This window comes from Microtus oregoni, unplaced genomic scaffold (genome assembly GCF_018167655.1).
Source record: "Microtus oregoni isolate MIOR12 unplaced genomic scaffold, Mior012 000019F_ref0000042, whole genome shotgun sequence".
Classification (NCBI taxonomy): Eukaryota; Metazoa; Chordata; class Mammalia; order Rodentia; family Cricetidae; genus Microtus; species Microtus oregoni.
This window is the reverse complement of record NW_024543078.1, coordinates 39,048,333-39,066,738: the sequence shown is the minus strand read 5'-3', so window position 1 is coordinate 39,066,738 and position 18,406 is coordinate 39,048,333. Positions and strand designations below refer to the sequence as shown.

At 49.5% G+C, this 18,406-nt stretch overlaps 1 protein-coding gene across 4 annotated transcripts in view; it reads left to right on the top strand.

Annotated features, from left to right (window-relative positions):
• The window catches only part of LOC121459848 (lateral signaling target protein 2 homolog), a 96,583-nt gene that overhangs the window by 52,102 nt on the left and 26,075 nt on the right, over window positions 1-18,406 (top strand). For 3 of the 4 annotated variants that reach the window (XR_005975982.1, XM_041669906.1, XM_041669908.1), the window contains exons 3-8: window positions 1,522-1,659; window positions 3,016-3,218; window positions 4,144-4,233; window positions 5,309-5,398; window positions 11,775-11,876; window positions 17,056-18,372. Coding sequence is in view for 3 of the 4 variants with exons in the window: in XM_041669906.1 (XP_041525840.1) it covers window positions 1,522-1,659; window positions 3,016-3,218; window positions 4,144-4,233; window positions 5,309-5,398; window positions 11,775-11,876; window positions 17,056-18,372 (1,940 nt within the window). In the remaining variant the exon portion in view is untranslated. Of the gene's footprint in view, window positions 1-521; window positions 530-1,521; window positions 1,660-3,015; window positions 3,219-4,143; window positions 4,234-5,308; window positions 5,399-11,774; window positions 11,877-17,055; window positions 18,373-18,406 lie in introns of those variants that run through there. The other variant, XM_041669907.1, reaches the window with a different exon arrangement.

Sequence of the window (18,406 nt, the reverse complement as noted above, 5' to 3'; positions counted from 1 at the left end):
TCTGAAACTGGAGCCAGTAAGTCCCCTGGGTCTTCCTGGCTCCACCCCTCCCCCAGTGCTGAGGTCACAGCTGTGCTACCACGGGCTTCTTTTAAGAGTAGGTGCTAGGGATCCAAACTCGGGTCCTCATATTTATACAGCAAGCGTTGGATCTGCTGAGCTTTCCCCCCAGTCCCCAGAGTCAAGTTCTCATAGCAGTCCACTGACCTAGTGTCCGAGAGAATGTGTTTGGGCATGTAGAGGCACCTGGGGGAGCCGTGACATGCAGGGGGCAGGCAGAAGGGAAGTGATCTTCTTTCTTTTTTTTCAATTTTTATTTTTTTCATTTAAATTTAATTTTATTTATTTTTTAAAAATTTTTTTAATTTATTTATTTATTAAAGATTTCTGCCTCCTCCCCGCCACCGCCTCCCATTTTCCTCTTCCTCCCCTGATCGATTCCCCCTCCCTCATCAGCTCAAAGAACAATCAGGGTTCTCTGACGTCTGGGAAGTCCAAGGACCACCCACCTCCATCCAGGTTTAGTAAGGTGAGCATACAAACTGCCTAGGCTCCCCCAAAGCCAGTACGTGCAGTAGGATCAAAAACCCATTGCCATTGTTCTTGAGTTCTCAGTAGTCCTCATTGTTCACTATGTTCAGCAAGTCCGGTTTTATCCCATGCTTTTTCAGACCCAGGCCAGCTGACCTTAGTGGGTTCCCGATAGAACATCCCCATTGTCTCAGTGTGTGGGTGCACCCCTTGTGGTCCTGAGTTCCTTGCTCGTGCTCTCTCTCCTTCTGCTCCTGATTTGGTCCTTGAGATTTCTGTCCGGTACTCCAATGTGGGTCTCTGTCTCTGTCTCCTTTCATCACCTGATGAAGGTTAATATTCAGGAGGATGCCTATATGTTTGTCTTTGGATTCACCTTCTTATTTAGCTTCTCTAGGATCGCGAATTATAGGCTCAATGTCCTTTATTTATGGCTAGAAACCAAATATAAGTGAGTACATCCCATGTTCCTCTTTTTGGGTCTGGCTTACCTCACTCAGGATAGTGTTTTCTATTTCCATCCATTTGTATGCAAAATTCAAGAAGTCCTTGTTTTTTACTGCTGAGTAGTACTCTAATATGTATATATTCCAAGCAGTGTGGCGGTTTCTCAGGAAATTCGGGATCAACCTACCCCTGGACCCAGCAATACCACTCTTGGGAATATACCCAAGAGAGGCCCTATCATGCAACAAAAGTATATGCTCAACTATGTTCATAGCAGCTTTGTTTGTAATAGCCAGAACCTGGAAACAACCTAGTGGTCTTCTTTCTATGAAGACTGCTCAGTTGTTACAAAGAGTGATATGAAATCTGCTTCTCAGCCAAGTCACAGGGTTGTGTTCCAGCAACAGGCCACTAGGGGACACATTGGTATTGTCCCAGGAGGGAATGGTTGTAGGCATTTCCCTCTGAGCCTGCTGTGGGGAGGCAGGATGTGCTGCCAGACGTGTGTGTCGTTCGGGTGAGCAATCTTTCTTTCTGTTTCAGGACAATGTGTTAAACATCATTAATCAGATCATGGAGGAGTGTATCCCTCAAGACCGTGCCCCTCGGGATTTCTGCGTCAAGTTTCCTGAGGAGATCCGGCATGACAACTTGGCTGGCCAGTTGTGGTTCGGGGCTGAGGTAGTGGGCAGCTGCTGGGATTCCTGGTCCTAACATTGAACACCCCTTTCCAGCCACGTCCCTGTGAACCTGCCCACAGGCACCTGCAGACACAGATGCCTAGTGTCCTCCAGGGGCTCTACCCACCCTTTGTTTACAGAAGATGTGGTCTGCGTTTCCTTGGCCACTGGCCCCTTGGACCATCAGGGAGAGCCATGCCCCTGTCATCCCCAGCACTGCCGGTGCAGATGAAGTTTCTCGTGTGATTGGTGGTTATGGGCTTCTTAGATCCCCAAGCATCCAGGATCCTGTCACTGCTCCTCAGATACCAGCGTGAGCAGAGTTCTCTCCTGCCCGCTGAAATGGCAACATAAGGGGGCACTCAGTCTTCAGAGGACCTCACTCGGCATCTCACCATAGCTTATCTTCCAGTGAGACAGTTGAGGCACGAGGAAGGTGCCTTCCCCAGTGGGGTGTAGGGGACTTACTTCCTAGCTGGGGACTTCTGTACTCCTCAACAAAGTGAAGCTCCAGCTTATCTCCCTTGTCCGTGTTCTCAAAACCCAGGGGATCCCAGGGCTATGACTGCAACTTGTCATCCTCTGTGCTGTCCTCGAGTCCCTGACACCCCTCCCCGTGCAACCCCGGATCTTACCTGCCTCCTGCTCCATTAATGTGGCTGCTGCGTAGGCTTGGCACCTGTGGTTTAATGCTCCCATTCAGGATAGACCTGGGAAATCAGTAACCCATTGCCTCAGCTGACAGGAAATTGCTTCTTGTCCTGATTCATGCTGATGGGATTGGCTGGTAGCTTGGTTCTGCCCTAAACTGGTGAAAGCCAGCTAGTAGACTGAGCTTCTTTTCTATACCAGAAGAAGCCAACTGGAGTCTGTGTGTACTCCTTGGTCTCCACCTTGAGAGTAGTAGACGAACTTTCTGTGTTTCTGAGCACAGCCTGGGGTCTCTTACAGATGTGGGTGCTTGGGGTACATGGAGGCTTCCTCACCAACCACGAGTGGGGTACGCTTTTAGTGGATGATTATGTGTGTGGGGAGATCATGTTCCTATTTGCATTAGATGTATGTGTGCAAGAGGCATCTATGACTTCCCATAAAGGTCATGGCCTGGAGGGTGGCTGGACACTTGCTGCTGTCTTGTTCCAGGACACAACCCCAAGTGTGGCCTCTGGATGCTCTTGGCTCCTAGAAGTCACCCTGGGCCAGGAGGCAGTAAGAATCACATTACTGGTTTATCTACCCCTTGCATTGTGTCTTACACTGGGCCCTGAGGTCTTGAGGTGCACAGGGTCAGGTTCCCTGAGGACATGCTCTTTCTAAGAGCTACAGGCCACTCTTAAGCATACTTTCCTGCCCACAGTGCCTGGCAGCTGGCTCCATCATCATGAATCGTGAGCTCGAGAGCATGGCTATGCGGCCACTGGCCAAGGAACTGACGCGCAGCCTGGAGGATGTGCGGGGCACTCTCCGTGACCAGGCACTACGAGACCTCAACACCTACACGGAAAAGATGCGGGAAGCGCTGAGGCATTTTGATGTTCTGTTTGCCGAGTTCGAGCTGAGGTGACCTTGAGGGCCCCGTGGATGTGCTTTAGACCTTTGGAACCATGGCTTTTGCTCATGAGTTTGGGATGCCGGCTCTGGGGGCACATCTTGATGTCTCCATGTAGAAAATGATGAAGGAGGAGTTGGGTGACTAGCCCCTGGGGAGCCTTCAAGGGGTGAGGGAGAGCAGAGGACATGGAGTCCAGCAGGGCTCTGGCAGTCACAACCCCTGGGGCACAGGGCTCAGGAGAGGCCTGCTGTGCTCTGTGGACCAACTTTGTGATGCTCACAGACAGGAGATCCTTGCTTTCATGGCCTCTGTTAATAAAGACTGAGTGTGGGATGCATGAACGGCCTCTAGAAGAAGGTGTGCTCTCAGAAGTCAGGGTGCAGGCAGTTGAGTATTATTTTCTTGGGTCTCATAGCAAGAAAAAGATTAGAGAGTTGGTAGTTTACAAGACCTGAAAGCGTTCTCACCTGGGATCAGGTAGATAAGCATCCCACAGCTGCTCAGCAAATATCCTGAGTCCTATGCACATCTGGAACCACTCCTGGGCAGTTGGGATGCACAGGGTCTGACCTTGCAGTCTGTGGGGGGAGGGGTTGTCCCAGGCACCTGCTCCCCATTCATGGATTCATATATGCTAATGCATTGCTTCCTCAGAACTAGGGTCAAGGTGGGAACACTTAAGTGGATGGGGTGGTTTCATGGCAATCAAGTCTGAACTGGAGCAGGACTGGGGTCATGAAGAAGTGCCACATAAAGCCTGGGTTAGCAGCAGATCTGACTTAAATTATCTCTGTAAAGCTTGGAGCTGCGTATTTATGATCTCAGTGGCGTTTCGTAGTGGTAGTATCAAGGGCTGTGGTTTTGATTTAATGTCTTTGTTTGGGGAGGCCTGGGAAGTTGGGGAACAAAGGTCTGACAATCTCCATGTTGCAGCTATGTCTCAGCAATGGTGCCTGTGAAGTCCCCCAGAGAGTACTATGTGCAGCAGGAGGTCATCGTGCTGTTCTGCGAGACAGTGGAGAGGTGAGGGCAGGCTGCTTAGATGGCATCTTGTCAGGGACACCCAGGTTAGGGAGACAGCACCCTGCTGCTTTCCTTACCCATCATGCCTGCTGGTACCCAGAAGGCAGTGCCCTCACTCACTCTCTCCCCAGGTTCCCTCTGCTCTGGGCTGGAAGGGCAGGTGCTTTAGTGGAGTCTTGTGACAGCCAGACAGACAGCAGAAGTCTCTCCCTTAGTAGGCAGCTGCTGTCTAGATCCCCCTCCCCCACATACATCCCCTAGTTCCCTAGCCCCCTGCCTCCCTCTCCTCTCTGCGTCCTCATCTCCCACTTTCCTCCTCCTGCTTCTGCTCTCCTCACAGAGCACGGGGGTCCCTGTGGGTGCAGGCCTGATCAGCAGGTAGCTGGGTCCTGGCTGCTTCCATCAGGCCTTGTTTGTCAGTTCAGTCAAAGTCTCCAGAGTCTGGGACTGAGATTCACCCAGAGTGTTGACAGTAGTGCTGCCTTTGAAACTGACTAAACCACACCACAAGTTGTTATTTTTAAAAGGCTGATCATTCGCCGGGTCTGCTTTCACAAGTGTTTCAAATTGCCAGAAAACAGGGTGACAGAAAATCCATTTTGCTTTGAAGTCCTGATGGTGCAGCACCTGTTTATGGGGTGTTATGTTGGGAAAGCCACCTGCTTACGGTGGGGGACGGGAACTAACCTAGATTCTCTGGGAGTGCTGGATTGGGGAATATTCTTGCCCCGTGTTTGTGCTTGACCCTTGAGTTGCCTTGGCTTCAAGGGTAGGCAAAGCACGGGTAACGACAGACACTGACCGAATGACGGGTATCTTCACACATACCACCCACCTCCTGCCCTTCCATTCTTTTCTGGGACAGGTGGAGCAGGCAGGAAAAAGACTGAGCTTTGGCCACTCTTCTGGGGCTTTCCAAGCAAAGCACTGCCTTGTCTTCCATGCATGACTGATGTAATACAGGCCACTCTCCTCACCTGCCTGTCCCCTGGGGTTAACTAGGAAGGGTGGGTGCTCTGCTCCCAACACGTGGAGTCTACCTACCAATACCCCTCACTCCCTTTCCCTCTGCCAGAGCCTTGGATTTCGGCTATCTGACCCAGGACATGATCGACGACTATGAACCTGCCCTCATGTTCACCATTCCTCGGCTGGCCATTGTGTGGTGAGTGCCCTCCGCTTCCTGGCTACTGGTGATGGTGCTCACACCCTGCAGACTCAGCTCCTGTCAACCCCTAGCAGTCCCAATCTGGTCCCCTGTTCTCCCTTGGCAGATGAGGAGCCAAGTGTTTAGAGAACTTCATGCTTCCCCTGGTGGGGGCTGTGGGAGCTCCTGTTACAGACAGACAGTGAGCCCTGCCACTCGGGCCCACACACCATGCTGGGTCTCTTGGGTATAGAGTAACCATGCAGGGCTGTGGGAGGCAGGCTCGGTGGTGACAGGAGGATGAGGGGCCTCAGCTCTCAAAGAATAGGTTGGTTTAAGCGAATAGCTTCTGGCCTGTGGGGAGATGGAGCACAGTAGGTTCAGGTGAGCTGTGGCCTCCTATCTAAATAGGAGACTTGGTGGGCCCTTTCCCATCAGAATGGTAAAACAGATCTGGGGAGAACAAGGAACTCACAGGTCAGCCTTTGGATTCTTGTGGGGTTCATGGCATCAGGAAAGCATGCAGGATTTGGGGCCTCACATCCCTCAGAGACAATGTGCTCAGTCACTTGCTGGACATTCTCAGTGCCGGGGCCACAGGCAGAGCCCAGCTGTTGGAGCTTCTTCCCCCTCTGTGCTCCATCTTTCTGTCGGGTGGGTGTTCATGGGGTTGGGGAGCTTGGTGAAGGCTGCCTGGGTTTGCAGTCTGGGGAATGGTCCAGTTATACCACCTGGAATGCAGGAGCATAGCTGGGCCCAGAGTGGGGATGTTGCATCCTGTGGGGAGAAGGAGAGGGCATAGAGTCCACGATGGGTCCAGATCTAGGCCACAGCAGGACCTTGGGAACATAGAAGACAGACACAGCAGCCTGCTGAAGATACTTACCCATGGGAAGTGGGGACTTGGGGGTGGAGGGCTGCTTCAGGACAGTCAGTGTTCTGATCTCTCAAAACTGGGGCACTTTTTTCTATTGCACAGGCAAGTGCAGGGCGCTGGTGCCAAGCCTTGCTCCTTGCCAGGCTTCTGGCTTGTGTATTTTAGATGTCTTCAGAGTAATGTTTGAGCAATGGCTGGTGTTTCCAGAGCCCTCTAATGGTCCAGCACCTCTGGTCTCCTTCCCCATACACTCCCCCTCTCCTTACAGAGTTCTCTCTCTTCTCTTCAACATATCAGAGTACCACATCACACTCCAGGGCTGCCCCTTTAAAATGCCCTTCATCAGCAGAATCTGGGGGTGTCTTGCCTTCTGAGGATGTTGAGCTGCCCCCAGCTCTCATAAAGTGGGCTGAAGTGGCTGTTCCCAGGAGGACCTGTAGGCCTCTGCTGGCTCACAGGTGTCTCTGTGGTTCAGTAAGAGGAAATGGTGTATTTTTTTGGTCCTACCTCTTTGAAAAATAAAACAGAAAACTCTTTGGACTCTAAATCTTGTTTGTTTATGCTGACCAGCATGGGTCTGAGAGATTTTGTTTGTTTATCTTGTTTTTTGAGACAGGATTTCTCTGTAGCTTTAGAGCTATCCTGGAACTTGCTCTGTAGACCAGGCTGGCCTCGAACTCACAGAGATCCGCTTGACTCTGCCTCCCGAGTGCTGGGATTAAAGGCGTGTGCCACCACTGCCCAGGGTCTGAGAGTTTTTAAGAATAGGTATTGACCCTTATCTTTATGTCTCTGAGAATTGATCCTGTAACACAAAAACCCATCCCTCGTTTTAACAGACCCTTGTAGGTGCTTTGAAGTACAGTACCTGGCACTTACCCATCCAAGGGCTGGCTTTTCTGGGAAGCTCTGCAGAACCAGCTGCCATTTCTGGGTATGCTTTTCCTCCCTTCTCTGTCCGCTGCTCCTGGGTGAGTGCAGGTGTGGTTGGGAGAAAATTTATTCCAAAGTCTCTGGGAGCACCCTACAGTTTATCTTAGGCAGCAAACTAGTTTTAAAATAAACAGAGGTGTCAGACAGCCCTTGCTCTCACTGTTTCCTGATTTAACTCTGGAATCTGTTTTCTTTCTTGTTGTTTGTTGGTTGGAGGATGAGGGTGGGGTTTAAGATAGTTTCCTATAACCCCGGCTGGCCTTGAACTCGTTATGTAGCAAATGACGACCCTGAACTTCTGCTTCTCCAGCCTCTACTCCATCAGTACCAGACCACAGGCATACCCCACCATACTCAGTTTTATCCTGGAGTCTGTTTTCCATGTTTGTTCACCTGTGCCTGGACATGTATGGCTGATGAACAATGACCACTCCTCTCTGACCAGCATCATGGATGTTCTGTGTGCTGATGTCAGTGTTCATACTGCTGGTAACTGGGTCAGTAGCCCACCCAGATCACTAGTCCTGGAGTTAATGAGGCCACTGTGGGTGTGAGTTTTGTTCTAGGTGGCGTCTGGAGGTAGACAGGACACTCCTTCTACTCAGGGTGTAAGGAGGTCTGGAAAGAGCTGCGATGATTGAAGGGCTCTCCACAAGGCAGAGAAGACGCAGGGTATAGGAAAGGAGAGCAGATACAGGAACACGGAACTCAGAGAGTGGAGGTTTGGCTCATGACAGGGTCCTCAGAAGCAAGCCTCTAACCTCAGAACCAAGTGTGGGTCTGAGGGATCGTGAGGTGCATTGTCCGCTGAGGACCTGTGTACCTGGTCCCACGCTCATCCCGGGGGTCCTGGCATTTCTGTGCAGGAGAGGCTGGGTCTGGGGAGCAGCTTCCCTTTATGTTCAGGTGTAATTTTAAGGTATTTATCTTAAAGCAGTTCCTTAAAAGAATAAAGAACCCCGATCCTATAGATTGAGTGTCACTTTCCAGCCAGCACATCTGGTTGGCCAACATGGGCCTGTGCCACAGGGCCACTATTGCCTACCAGCCCAGAATCCCACAGGCCCATGCCCTGATACACCTGGGTCCACTCTGCATCAGCCATTTCTCCCCACAAGGTTTGTCCACACCTCAGCAACCCTGTAGCCAGATCTAGTACCGCCCCCCACCCATTGCCATCTGTGTGAGCCTGGCCCTTGGCCCCACCTACTCTTTAGTCCTGCCCCCTTGTCTGAGTAGTGACACCTCCTCCCCTCCTAGAGCACCAGTGGTCCTGGCATCTTCAAACAAGAACACTGCACCTTGTTCATAACCTGCCAGAGCTCTACCTCCTGGATAACAGACCTTCCCACACCCGAGGGATGCCCCAGCCTGGCCTCTGCCTCATGCATCCACCTTCTCCCCAGTTCTTTCTTCTGTCCCTCCAGGTTCACATAATGGCTGTGCTTACCCTATTTGGTTTTTAATATTCCCTAAGTACAACTTCCTACTATCTGACCCAGCCACAAATACTCAGATCACAGTTTCACCACAGCTAGACTCGTGTACTGGTTGACACTAATTTCAGCATACTTGTATCACCCAGACTCCTCACATCCCTTGTCCTTTGTGACCACTTCCACCACCCACATTTACACATTCATTCATGGGGTGCATGGGTCTCTCTCTCTCTCTCCTATTTTCTGGTCCTGCAGTGGTATAATTAGGGTTGTGTGTGGTTGTGTATCTCCATGGGAAGACAGGCTTCCCTCCTGCACTTACTGCAGTCCCATAGAGCCTGGAGGGTAGGGGCACAGTGGGCTTTGGTAGAATTTTGCCACTTTGATCTGTCAAGGCTCAGATACATATTTATGCAGATTATCCAGAGACTATTGCTTTTAAAGAAAACATTTGAGGGACCGAATATCCAAAACCAAGGCACTGATTAAAAGTGATACTTCTGTCACGAAAATCTTAGAGGGAAACACTAGTGTCACGGAAGCATCCTCACTATGTTAGATACAAGATCATCACCAAATGCTGTCCTACAAGATTGCTTTTTCTGTTTGTTTGGTAGGTTTTTTTTGTTTTGTTTTTTTGAGACAGAGTTTCTCTATTTATCACCTTGGCTGTCCTGGAACTCACTCTGTAGACCAGGCTAGCCTCAAACTCACAGAGATCCACCTGCCTCTGCCTCCTTAATGCTGGGATTAAAGGCATGCACCACCACCAACAGGCCTTTTTTTAGGGTCTCAGGTATCTCAGGCTGTTCCTTGCTGTGTATCCAAACAATGACCTGAACGTCTGGTCTTCTTGTCTCCGTCTCCTACATGATGGCATTATAAGCTTACACTGCTGGGGTTAGAACCCGGGCCTCATGCATGTCAGACAGGTGCTCTACCAACTGAGTTACAGCCTCAGCGCTCTGTAAAAATTATTAACTCTTCTGTAAACAGAAACGCGAGTGCTTTTACTATGGTGGTAAAGTAAACAACATATAACATAAAACTTACCATTTTAGCCTTTAATTTTTTTTTTCTTTTTGGTTTTTCAAGACAGGATTTCTCTATGTAACAGTTCTGGCTGTCCTGGAACTCACTCAGTAGACCAGGCTAGCCTTGAACTCAGAGATCTGCCTGCCTCTGCCTCCCAAGTGCTGGGATTAAAGGCGTGTGCCACCACTGTCTGGCCTTTAAATTCTTATGGAGCCTTCATGGGCCTACAGAGGAAAAAAAAAACTTCAAAAAGGAAACACAAAGCAAAAAGGATTCATACAGTGTGTTTCAAACTTACTACAAATAAAAATGATGGCCTGGCCACTTAGAAAGACATGAAGGCCAAGGAAATGGAATTAAGAGATCAGAAACCCCTCCATCTGTGGTCAGAGGATCCCAGATCAGGATGCCAGGAGCATTAGCGCAGGAAGGAGCACTCTTCAGTTAGTGCTGTGGAACGTGGCCGCCACATCACACACTGTTGTCACTGGCTCTGTGTGTAGATATTTAGCCACAGCCCAGTCTGGATGTTGTGAATGCATCTTTAAAATGAGTTAACATGCAATTAATAGAGTTTTGAGTTTGGTATATTACCCTCAATAGTGCAGTGGGTCTCATAGAATCAGTTGAAATTCAAGGAGAAAACAGGCTCAGATCCCCTAAGTAAGAAGGAATACTGTCGTGACTTCACATCACTGTGTCTCCAGCCTGCTTGCCACCTGCCCCATGCAATTTGAATTTACTCTCCAAACTCATAAGCCTGTTTTCTCTCTTTCTGTCTCTGTCCCCCACCCCCCGCCCCTCTCTCTCTCTCTCTCTCTCTCTCTCTCTCTCTCTCTCTCTCACACACACACACACACACAGACACACACACACACACACACACACACACACACACACACACACACAGAGTCTCACGCTCTTCCCTTTCTCAGTTTTGGCCTTTTTTATATAGCCCTCATCACAACCTGCTTTTGCTTGGTGTGAGCTTAGCAGATCACCGAGTCCAGAGGCAGCACAGTACCTATTTTCTTCTATGACTTTTGATTCTTGCTTTGCACACAGAATCCAACCTTCTAAGTGGAAAATAGTCCCTTTCATCCTGTTTGTCACTTTTCTTACCAACCTGGGTCTTAAAGAAGACCGTGAGGAACTGACAGGGATTCTGGGTGGGATGGTGGCAGCTGGGGCTCTGCTGGCAAGGAGACCATGTCATAGCTATGGAAACAAGTAGGGATCTCTAAGCAGAAAGCCCAAATAGCCCTACTATGTGCTCAAATGAGGGAGCAGAGGCACAGGTAAATGTTCAGTGGGCTCCTGAGACACATCAACGTGAGCGCCTGGGCCCCAGAGGCGCCGGAGGAGATACTGGAGAAGGGTCCAGGCATAACGTCCTGAAGGAGATGAGTTGGGAGTTGGCTGGTGGAGGCACTCTCAGAGCTGGGCAGTGGCTCTGGAGCTTCCAGGTGGTGTCAAGTGGAGGTGGCTGTCACGATGAGATGATGATTAGGGCTGCCCGAATGCGGCACCTGCGTGCTGCTGTCTTTCAGCAGGTGTTGACTGGGTGCTCGGTACAGGGAGGGGACAGTGAAGACAGCCCCAGCCTCAGGTGGGGCATCTGGGGAAGGGTCGGTGTGGTCTGGGGTAGACAGCAGCAGGCTGTTTCCTACCCTGACGGGTGGTATAGGAACTTGTTCTTCTAGCTCATGCTTGGCTTTTGAAGGGACAGCTTCAGGCCTGAGTCCTATGAGCCTCTACAGATCCTGTTTTTCACTTTCACTGAGGTAGATGTTGGTAATACATCTCCATCTTATTTCTCTGCAGCATTGAGGTGAGGAAATACACTCCATGGTTCTCAGATCCCCGCTGTGAACCAAGCTAATAAACTTGACTGCAAAGTCTGGATAGTAACTGGCATCACCTTTCCCTTGCCTTACTGAAACTCTGTTTGTAGGAGGCGAAGGGGCAAGCTATTGCTAAGCTCTGCTCTGGGGCTGCCCCAGGTTCCAGCTGACTGTCAGTCTTCTTACATGTGTTGAAGCTGAAATTACAGGGCTCGCTCAGAGGCCCGTAGAGCCTAACCAAACTGGCTTGTGTGTCTTGAATGCAGTGGCCTTGTGGTCTATGCAGATGGACCCCTGAACCTGGACCGAAAGGTGGAGGATATGTCCGAGCTGTTCCGGCCCTTCCACACGTTGCTGCGGAAAATAAGGTGAGGGCTGGGGGACGGTTGTTGAAGTCAAGTGCTCAGCCCCCTGAATCAATGAGAGCTGGCCACACACCCTCCTGTGTGATACCTATGTCCACAGTGGCTGAAGCCAGCCTTTATCTGCTCTGCCTGGACCTCAGAGTGGTTGGCAGCTCTTGCGTGCCAAGCTTTAAGGGATCATAAACTTCACACTGCCCAACCTTGGGTATACCACAGAGCTCAGTGTTTGCTCTCAGTTCATGAAAGCCCCGAAGTTCCTTTCAGGAAGCTCATATGTCAGTCCTCGTTTGCTAGGCTTCTGTGGATGTGCCGAATCTCTTCTGCTGTATCATACCTTTCTCTTGTTGGACTGAGCATTCTGCCCAGTGACTTGGTGGGATGGGTTGTTCATACCCTAGGGATGGCCTCATGATGGGCTGGAAACAATGTAGAGGCCACGACCACCCATCTCCTGAGTGTCTTCCTGGTGTTTCCTCCTTTGGCTCTAGACAGTGAGCGACTGTGCTGGATGGGTCTTTGTAGCACCATCCATGGGTCTATCCGAATATCCAGAGCTTCCTTAGACCCTGCACTGAGCACAGCCAGTGAGGCACAGTATAGGGTGGATTTAGGCTCAGCACAGGGTGACCTCAGGCACAGCACAGAGTGGTCTCAGGCACAGCCATCGAGGCCAGAATTTCTTTGAGGGTGCATGGAACATAGAACTATGCCAGAATAGACACCGCAAGAAGAGACACCTATGGGCTTTTCCAGTGGGCAGCCTTGAAGTCTTGGGACCTCGGTGAGTCAGCAGACTGGGAGCAGGGTACTCAGTCTACTTGACAGTTCAGTTTATCCTGTAGATGGCTCTTGCTGTTTCCCTCTCCCTCTGAATGGAATGCAGACCTTAGATTTAGAGGCTGAGGATCTGCCTTTCTTGGTTCCAGGACAAGGGATGACAGTAAATGAGGAGAAATCACAGACAATGCTGAGGCCAGGAAGGAAAGCACAACCATGCTTTGGCAGAGGTGGTTCTTGTAGGAGGGATGGGGCAGTCGCTGGGGTAATGAGAGGAAGCTCTGTGGGCTTAGGAGAGAACTAGGCACAGAGATACCTGGCTCTTCTTCCCAGGAAGTATTTGACAATTCCAGGCAAATGTTTCTTTGCCCAAGGTTCAGGCTGGAGGCCAGAACCCAGGTGCAGTGGGCTAGTAGAATAATCAGCACTGGGGACAGCCAGGCAGCGTAGCCGCTGGGTTCAGGTGCAGGAGGAGCCCAGGTACAAAGCCCCTTAGGAACAGTCCTGCACTCTTGGGAGACAGATGTATGCCCCAGACTCATTGCCAGTCTGCCCTGGAGACTTTTGCCAAATGTTGAAGGTTCATGGATTGGAGGGTTGGGAGGTTGGAGGCTGAGCTGGGATTCAGAAGGGCAGACTCAGACTCCAGAGTATGGGAAGATGGACGTTGAAGCTGAGGGTAGACCAGCAGAGGAAGCACACTCTGGAGCTCATAGACAGAAAGTGAGGAAGCAAGCAGACAGAACCATCTGTAGGAGGGACACGTGCAGCACACTCGAGTGGCTAACACACGCCGTTGATCTCAGAAAGGGAAGAGAGAATAAGCAGAAGCAATATCCAAAGAAAGTGGCCTAGGATTTTCCAAAACTGATGGAAAGTTTACCCATAATATTCAGGATGCTCACATCGCAAGCAAGAGAAACACAAAACATCCCTGTGCATGTCACAGTAAAATTGCCAACAACAAAGACAATCTTAAAAATAGTGAGGGGGGAAAATATTGCTTTAAAAGTAGACAGACACCTCTACACACCAAAACAAACAAGCGAAAAATTGGGCATGGTATCACACACCTATAACTCCAGTGTTTGGGTTCAAGTCCAGCCAATACAAAATTAAGAAAGGAAATAAAAGTAAGAAAGAAAAATAATGGATAGGAGACATCACTACAAACGTCACAGATACTATGAACAATTCCGTCAGTGAATTTGACAAGTTGAGTTAAAGTAACAAATTTTACAAAGTAATCAGCTGACAGAAGAAATACAGTATGTATTAAGAGAATTTAATCATTATTTATAAGCCTCCCACAAATAAAATATGAACAGATCATATGGACCAATATGCAGTTCCCCAACTTATGGCAATGGCAATAAGGTGTTGCAGAACAGTGCGGCATTTTATTTTTTCTCCAGTAAATGGGCTGAGCTAATGGGAATTAATAGGAGAAAAAAGTCTCATGTTGTTGTTGTTTTCTTTGCTCTTTGGGGGCCTGCCACCCAACTCTCAAATAATCACAAGGAGACTTACTGTTTCTTATGAATGCCCGGCCTTAGCTTGGCTTGTTTCTGATTAGCTTTTCTTAAATTATCCCATCTATCTTTTGTCTCTGGGCTTTTATCTTTCTCTGTTTCTGTACACCGTTCTTTACTTTTTACTCCATGGTTTGCAGTGTCACTGCTGGTGTCCTCCCTCTTCCTTTTCTCCTCTCTCCTTCTCATTTTTTCCTTTTATTGATTCTCTCTGCCTGTCAGCCTCGCCTATTCCTCTCCTGCCTACCTATTGGCTGTTCAGCTCTTTATTAGACCAATCAGGTGTTTTAGGCAGGCAGAGTAACACAGGTTTACAGAGTTAAACAAATGCAACATAAAAGAATGCAACACATCTTTGCATTATTAAACAAATGCTCTACACCATAAACAAATGTAACACATCTTAAATTAATATTCCACACCAGTCTCATTTATGCATTTATCTTGCTACTGCAATCACATACAGAATCATTTCCAGATAGAATAGAGGTATAAATGTAAAAAGAGAAACTATTGAGCTTTTGGAGAAAAACAGTCAAGATCGTTGTAATAGTCCAATAGATAGCCATCTCCTAAACAGGACACAGAAGGGCTAACTGTAAAAGAATGTGTGATTGGTGATAAAGGGTTGAGCATTTACCTAGTGTGTGTGAGGCCCTGGATTCAATTCTCAGCACCACTAAAAATATGATGCATTAGGCGTTATTACATTTAAAAATGCCACTTACCAATAAGCATCTGCAAGAGAATGAAATCTGGGCTGAAGAATTGGAGAATAGGTTCATTAAGAACTTAACTCCAGCTGGGCGGTGGTGGCGCACGCCTTTAATCCCTGCTCTTGGGAGGCAGAGGCAGGCAGATCTCTATGAGTTCGAGGCCAGCCTGGTCTACAAGAGCTAGTTCCAGGACAGGCTCCAAAGCCACAGAGAAACCCTGTCTAGAAAAACCAAAAAAAAATTTAACTCCAAAATACATAAAGAAAACCAATCAAAAAGAAAAATCTCATTCCATCAGGCTAAGTAAGGTTCTATTACACATGGACCAGAGAGGATGTGTTCGTGAGGGCCCAGGGCAGAGCTGCCAGCGAGGCCACAGACCTGTTGTGTCCAGCTACTTGCCAACTGTTGTTGATCTTCATTGTCAGCTTGACAGGATTTGGATCATCTGGGAGACACATTGGTGGGTGTATCTCTCTGCCCTGCCTTAGACTTGACAGGATTTGGATCATCTGGGAGACACATTGGTGGGTCTATCTGTCGGCCCTGCCTTAGACTTGACAGGATTTGGATCATCTGGGAGACACATTGGTGGGTGGATCTGTCGGCCGTGCCTTAGACTTGACAGGATTTGGATCATCTGGGAGACACTTTGGTGGGTGTATCTGTCGGCCCTGCCTTAGACTTGACAGGATTTGGATCATCTGGGAGACACTTTGGTGGGTGTATCTGTCGGCCCTGCCTTAGACTTGACAGGATTTGGATCATCTGGGAGACACATTGGTGGGTGGATCTGTCGGCCCTGCCTTAGACTCATCCCAGCCACTGTCACAAAACCAGGCTGCATGTCCAAGTCTCAGCTTTAGTGTCCCCTTCTTGAGGAAAGCATTCCAAACTCAGCCAGGGGCCCTGTGCTCTCTCTTTGGCTTATATTCCCTTCCTAGCCGTTGTCATTACTGTCGACTGCATGTTGTTTGTACAGATGCTTAAACCAGCCTCAGCCACCTAGGAGAGAACCCTAGGTGGCTAGGCCATGCTTGCCTTCTTCCTGCAAAACCGCTGGTGTCCAGAGCCTGGAAGGCATATGGCCGGTCCTTAGTAATAGTTGTTTTTTTTTTCTTTTAAAGACGAGTGTTCCTAGGTAAACAAACATGTGTTGATGGTAGTCTTTAAAGCAGAGGTTCTCAACCTGTGGGCCATGACCCCTTTGAGGGTCTCATGAGGATATCCTGCACATCCAATATTTACATTGCCACTCATAACAGTAGCAAAATCATAGTTATGAAGTAACAACAAAATAATTTTATGGTTGGGGGTCACCACAACATGAGGAACTGTATTAAAGGGTCATAGCATTAGGAAGGTTGAGAAAACCTGCTCTAAAGTTTTTATTGGTGCTTAAGAGATTGCTTCTCATAGCTAAAAACACTGACTGCCCTTCCACAGGACCAGGGTTTGGTTCCCAGCACTCACATGGTAGCTCACAACCATTTGTAACTCCATTTCCAGGGGATTTGATGCCCTCTCTGGCTTTCGTGGGAACCAGGTACACATGGTACACAGATATACATGAAGGCAAAGCACCCATATACATAAAATAGAAATAAATAATTTTTTTAAAAAGCTTGTATTGGCTGGGTGGTGGTGGTACACGCCTTTAATCACAGCACTCAGGAGGCAGAGGCTGGCGGATCTCTGAGTTTGAGGCCAGCCTGGTCTATAAGAGCTAGTTCCAGCACAACTAGGACTGTTACACAGAGAAATCCTGTCTCCAAAAAAACTAAAAACAAAATGAAAAGCTTTTATTAATACAGTCACAATATTCCTATGATCAAAGTCTCATGCATGGTAGACAAATGCTCACCACTGAGCTATGTTTCTGGCCAGTGAGGGCTTTAGCATTCCCAGTGAGAGGTTCCAGAATCTCATTTAAAAATATAATTTACAAATATAATTATAGCTACTTGCACTTCCACCCCTATGAGAAAGAAGAGAGCTTCCTTTTAAAGTGGAGGGCACAGTGCGTGCCAAGCACAAGTGCTTGCTGCCCGACTCTTCAGTGTGGGTGTCAGCTTTGGGGGATCGCCTCTGCAGTTGGCAGAGGCTACTGTGACATTTGAGAGAGACCCTCAGCCTGGTTTCTGTCTTGACCTGCAGGGATCTGCTGCAGGCGCTGACTGAGGAAGAGCTGCACACACTGGAGCGGAGCCTCTGTGTTTCTCAGGATGTGGAGCTCCCCATCCGGGCAGATGCCCAGGCACCCAGTGCCCTGGCACCAACCTTTTCTGCCTCCCTTCCCCCTGAGGAGCCACTTTCAGCCAGTGCCAGCAACCCAGAGGCAGAACTGGCCTGCTCAATGCAGTATGATGATCAGGAGTTGGAGGAACTTAGCCGCATGGTCCACAGAGCTGGAGATGAGATGTCATCTCTGCTTTCCCCGCCCAGTGCCTCCCAGTCCCCAGCACATAGGCCAGGCCCAGAGGCCAGCCCCCGAGGGGAAGCCTCTCCAGCCAGAGCCCAGCTGAAATCGGGCAGTGACGAGGAGGAAAGGGTATTCTTCATGGATGATGTGGAGGTGACAGAGTCTCCTGCCAGGTCGGAATCCCCAGGGTGTACATTTGAGTTGACAGGTAACGGGGAGGGCTGTGCTCAACAGAGAGGACAGAACAGCCAGAGTGGAGAGGTGGGGGTGGGTGCACCTTCCTTGGTGAAGGAGGAAGACCGGAGCAACAACAACATTGAGGACGACAAAATAAAGCTGGCCAGCCTTGTGGGCTCCACTTCCTGCAGCTGCCTGGACTCACAGCTGTACCTGGACGGCTGGGAGGTGAGTGTAGATGATGCTGAGACCGCCGAGATGATTGCACATCGGACCGGGGGCATGAAACTCTCGGCCACAGTCATCTTCAATCCCAAGTCTCCCACCTCCTTGGACTCAGCCGTGGCCACTCAAGAAGCCACAGGCCACGGTATTACCCCATTGGAGCCCAGGGCAGAGGGGACAGCGGACAATTCACACAAAGTCGGCACTGCAGCCACCAACTGCCTCCTCCACTCCTGTGTGTGCTGTGGGAGCTGTGGGGACAGCAGGGAGGATGCAGTGGAGCGCCTGCGGGAGAAATGTGGTCCAGGGAGCATCATTAGTGCCTCTAACCCTTCTGTAAGCTTAGCCAAGGCTGGGGACAAAGAGCCTGAGAGACTAGATGAAGTCTGGCCTTCCTCCAATGTCACCTTGCCTGCAGAAGATGCCTCCAGTGGGCAGGAGCCCAAAGCTCCTGCTTCCAACAAGTGCCTGGCACACACCTCAGGGCCTCAGGTGGACAAAGCAAGCAGGTTGCAAGGAGAGGGTGAGGTCAAAGGCCTGTCAGAGCCAGAGACCAGAAATCAGGACCCTGAGAAGTCCTCTGTGGCCTTGGGTGATAATGCAAGAGAAGACGTGGCCCAGACAGAACCCCAGCACCTGTCGGACTCCAGGTAAGTGCTGATTCTGTTCTAGGGACCAGACTTA